General features: G+C 41.8%; 1 protein-coding gene across 1 annotated transcript; it reads right to left on the minus strand.

The window, feature by feature from the left end:
- Positions 1-2,840: 2,840 nt before the first annotated feature.
- On the minus strand, positions 2,841-4,356 carry hoxa1a (homeobox A1a). Its single transcript, XM_072674992.1, has 2 exons — positions 3,720-4,356; positions 2,841-3,187 (listed from the first exon to the last, which is right to left on the minus strand). Exons 1-2 carry the CDS (start codon positions 4,348-4,350, stop codon positions 2,841-2,843), a joined length of 978 nt encoding a protein of 325 aa, XP_072531093.1. The 5' UTR covers positions 4,351-4,356.
- Positions 4,357-4,770: the final 414 nt, after the last annotated feature.

A 4,770-nucleotide genomic window follows, 5' to 3' on the forward strand; every position in this document is an offset into this window, starting at 1 on the left:
ATTTGGTCATATATTTTGGCCTGAGGAAAGGGTGAATTCAGACGAAGAATTTCCTACAGTAATATAGTGCATTTTAAGTTCTCCCAATCATCAGCTTGAGACATTAAGGCTGAAAGAAACTTTTTAAAGCTGAAATGTATTAAATATTTCTCTAAAACGTTGTTTCACTTTCAATATAGGTTTTACAAATGGTTCCTTGAGAAATGCCTAGATTATAAAGCATTGTTTCGGTGCCCAAAGGAAACGTTTGTAAAATATTGTGAAGAGAAGAGAGTGTGAAGAACCTATATATATTTAAATAACCTTTAAATGGTTTGAAGGTTCTTTAAACCTTTAAAATGTTCTTCACGCTTACACATCTCTTTTTATTTCTCATTTATTTCTAGAACCAAAGGTTTTAGGTGGGTCTTCTATCTTCTATCACTCAAAGAACAATATATAGAATATTTTTAAGAGTGTAAAGGCATTCATGTCACACACAGTTTAGCACACAAATTAGACTTGCTCCACGGTTCTCGAATCTGGTCTTCTTGTTGTGCTGCAAAAGATTTCTAACACTTTTTCACTCAAACAAAAGATGGTTGGTTCATAAAACTGTCACTCTGAGTGGCAGGGTTATCTTGGCCAGTAACTTTAAGCACTGAAAAGTGGTGGCTATGATAAAGTTACAGCTGTGTTATAAGGTCAAGAGGTAAGCTTTGATTGTAAAATACTGAAAAATATGTTTCTATCATCTCAGTTGGTTACATTTGAAAGAGCTTTCAGGCCTGAAATAGGTTAAATAAACATGTTGACATGAATACACAGATGAGCATCATGAAAATCAGCCTGCATTAATACAATCAAATGTTCCTCAGTGGTCCTTGGCTTGGGAATATCTGTTAGTTTGTTCTAGGGGCTATGTTTAAATTGTACAGATGGTATAAATATCATAGAACATTTATGTTATGTTGAGGTTATTTCAGTTCTAAGATGTTTAAACAGCCAATTTGCAAACAAACACACACCTTTTGGAGCATGTAGGGATAAAGGGAAAATGTCCATTTAGGGATTATTTTTTTAGAACCACTGTTTTGAAGAACCACCCATTGAATGGTTTTAAAGAACCCTTTTGGCAATGTTCTTTCTTAAGGTGTACATCCAAGCTACAGAGGGGCAGCCATGTTCTCCTGAAGGGATCATATAGCAATCAGATGGAAGATGATTAAATCAATGTTGTTTCTTCTTTCCTTTATGCTCTCGTTTTCCCTTCTATAATCAGCTCAATAAGGTTGTCATTGCAAATGATGGCAACAGTCCTTCTTCCCTCTCTCTCTCTCTTCCTCTCTCTCGCTCTCTCTTCCTCTCTCTCTCTCTCTCTCTCTCTCTCTCTCTCTCTCTCTCTCTTTCAGATAAACAAGCACACAGTCTGCCAATAGCCTTTCATCCTCAGGGACGAGAGTGTGCGCGGACGCATACATCCACTAGAGTTAGGAGGTGCGTTCCCAGTGGTGATGAGAGTATTGACAAGCAAATCGATGCGCTAAAGAAACCTTTAAAGGTCCTGCCAAAACGCCGACCCATCATCGGGTCCCTGCATGAAACAGGGATTTGAGAATGACATTGTGAACGTGTTCGTTAGTATATTTCATTATTGCTCAATGCATTTTTAGAGAGGTTTGTAAAATAGCTCCTAATTAATATTAATATTGGTGTAGATCATGGTTCATCACTGATGATTCATTCTAATGTGGCCCCTAAACCCAGCCTTTAACCCTTTTATAATAAGGGGTTAACTGAATGGAAATCCTTAACTCTGTTGGACACTAGCCCCTGGTGCAGACAATTACATGTTATCGTATTATACAGCCTATGCTGGCACTAAGAATGGTACACAGAATCTTTAATAGTATTTTATAGCAAAAAAGTTGTTTATTTCACAGATATTGACCCGTATTCCTGATAAGAGATTCACACCTTTTTCAAATCACAATTAATGAAAAGAACTAAAACCTTTACTTGCAACTGATAAAACTCAGCATGACTGCTTATGTTGGCTACTTGAGTGTGGGGCATCATGCAGAAGCAACACATGATACACTAAAACAGTCAATCTTGACATCACAAACAGCCTGGGAGCCTGATAACACGAGGTAGCTGGTCTAATCTAGGTATACACTCTTTAAAAATGGTGCCACAAAGGCTTCTGTTAGCAATGACAGAGAAGAACCACTTTTGAAACCATGTGTCAAGAACACATTTTATAAATTCACAGCTCCCTTCTCTTCAAATAGGTTCCTCACACTCACTCATCTCATTTGCAAAGTGTATTTTTAAAGAATAATCCATTCAAAGGTTTGTTAGGGAACCAAAAGTGGTCCTTCTATGGCACATTGTTTTTAGAGTGTAAAACATCAAGCAAGACTTGTCTAATCATGCTTCTCTCCCTCTTTCTCTCTTTCTCTCTCCCACACACAACTACAACATCCTCTATTGCACTTCCATCCTTTTATCATTTGGTAGACTACATGAGGTAGGCATATGACAGTAGTATAACCTTTCCCACCCCAGCTAAGGCATTTGCATGAACACAGCATTTGCCAGTTACGTGCATAGTAATGCACTGGTCACTTATACATACATTAAACTGATTGAATTGGGATCCCCCAGGCTATGAACTCATCTTCAACAACACAAAACACTGAATAGTCAAAGCTGAAAAAAATAGTGCATTGGCGCAACTCACACCAGTGGGCATGTCCAGTTATGCTTACCCACTCTAACTGCTACAAGTTTGTGGCCAGAGTCATGGGAGTGTACTCATCATCCTCACTATCCAATCAACACAATGACAAGGACCTTTAGCCTGAGGAGTAGTGATCAGAGGAGGCAGGAGATGGTGTTGAGGGTGCAGAGATAGACTTTTCAGATGCATCTTCAGCCTTTTCTGGACCGTCCTCTTGTTCAGATGCAGTTTTGGGTAGCAGACCCTCTTTTTCACGCTTCTTCTGCTTCATGCGACGGTTCTGAAACCAAATCTTCACCTGAGTCTCATTTAGTTGGAGCGCAGCAGCTATCTCCACACGTCTGGCACGTGTTAAGTACTTGTTGAAGTGGAACTCTTTCTCCAGCTCTGTCAGCTGTTTTGTTGTAAAATTGGTGCGAACTGTGTTGGGCTGCCCACCATAACCGTACTCTCCTACTTTACCTGAAGAAAAAATAAATAAAATTCATCCAGCATCTCAGAACACATCACTGGAGAGAGATCTCCATTTACTGTACTGCATTTTGAGTGTAATTATGAACAAGTTATAGGTTTCTGCACTGGTTTTGCAAATAACTCAATATTTAAGGTGAACAATTATTCAGAGTGGCTTGATGTGAAAGCTGTTGATGTTTAAAGCTCCCTCATAGAAAGTTGTTAAACCAAATAGTGAAAGATTAAGTGCAAGTTTTATGATAGTTTCAAGAAAGGTTTTGGTCTTTTTTTATTTTTTTTATTTTTTTATTCATGATTCAGAGACACATACAAGGCACTGTAAGGCAAAAATAGTGTTGCTAAATGGAACAAGGCTTTAAAAGTTTCCTCTCAGAAAGTTATTAGTTATTAGCAGTTTCTCTACAACTTCATAACAAACTTAGTTCCTCTTCAGTTCTACTCTTTGCTTTACCTCCACTTCAAGCTCAGGTTCAACTTTAAAAGGAGAGAGATTAACCTCTCCATAAACCCATATATGTACCTGTTTTTGGTGGGTTCCTCTTAACCTTCATCCAGTCAAAGGTCTGTGCTGTGGACACGCCATCTGAGAGAGGTGAACAACACGCATCGTGATGGCCATGCAGAGGAGATAGATGGTTTGAACATCCACCCACGAAGGTCAGATTTGCCTGATCCTGACCATGACCGTAAGTAGCTGCTCCGTACTGAAGTTGCCCATGATGTAAGTGCGCGTTGCTACCGCTGTAGCCATGGCGATGATGATGAGGATGGTGGTGGTGATGGTGCTGCACAATGTTTCCAGAGTAGACTAGGGGGCCGCACTGAGCAAACCCTGCAGTCGTGTCAGCGTCCTGATTCAGGGGGTAGTGATTATAACCGGCGCAAAAACTTTGGCTCCCGTAGGACGGGTGGGCACCGTAGGCGATTGACAGTGTCCCGGAGGACTGGTAGGACCCGGCTTGATTGGGATGGCTGGTGTCCGGTGATGCCCTACCGGACAAGAACCGCTCGTTCCCACCGCAGTTGTTGACCGTGACCGAGCACGACTGGAAAGTTGTAATTCCGTGATCTGCGTGGAACGCTCTAACAGAGCACGAGCCCCCGCCTCCGTCTCCACCGCTCATCACGGAGTAGTCTAGAAACGTGCTCATTCTGGCATCTTCTCGACCGTACTATCTAAGTAGTCCACCAGTCCTTCAATCACGCGCGTTTGGCGAGGACCGCTCGGGGGTGATATGAATGAGCACTGACAGTCACGTGGGCCGGGTCAGCCAGTGACCAGTGGCTTTGTTGGGTCTTGAGCTTGAGTGGCCTCGCGCTGACAGGTAGTCGTTAAAGAGTAAGCTTATGTAAATTCCGACCGCTAGTCGATCACTGACGTAAGCGCACCGATTGGGTTCTGCTCGTGAAACAATTGATGGAACAGCAGAACGCAGGAGTGGAGAAACTGGAATGCTCGGATGTTGAGGAGCCCAGAGCGTGGGGAACGTGTGGGAAATAGCCGTCCCTGTCTCAGAGAACGTGATCACGGGAAGCGCAAGGTAGGACAAACACTAGACCAATTGAATACG

This window comes from Salminus brasiliensis, chromosome 3 (genome assembly GCF_030463535.1).
Source record: "Salminus brasiliensis chromosome 3, fSalBra1.hap2, whole genome shotgun sequence".
Taxonomy (NCBI): Eukaryota; Metazoa; Chordata; class Actinopteri; order Characiformes; family Bryconidae; genus Salminus; species Salminus brasiliensis.

Coding starts and splice junctions, on each gene's coding strand:
- hoxa1a (XM_072674992.1), bottom strand. CDS start 4,350: ATGAGCACGTTTCTAGACTACTCCGTGATGAGCGGTGGAGACGGAGGC. Junction 3,188..3,719: donor GAGGAACCCACCAAAAACAG/GTACATATATGG, acceptor TTTTTTCTTCAG/GTAAAGTAGGAGAGTACGGT.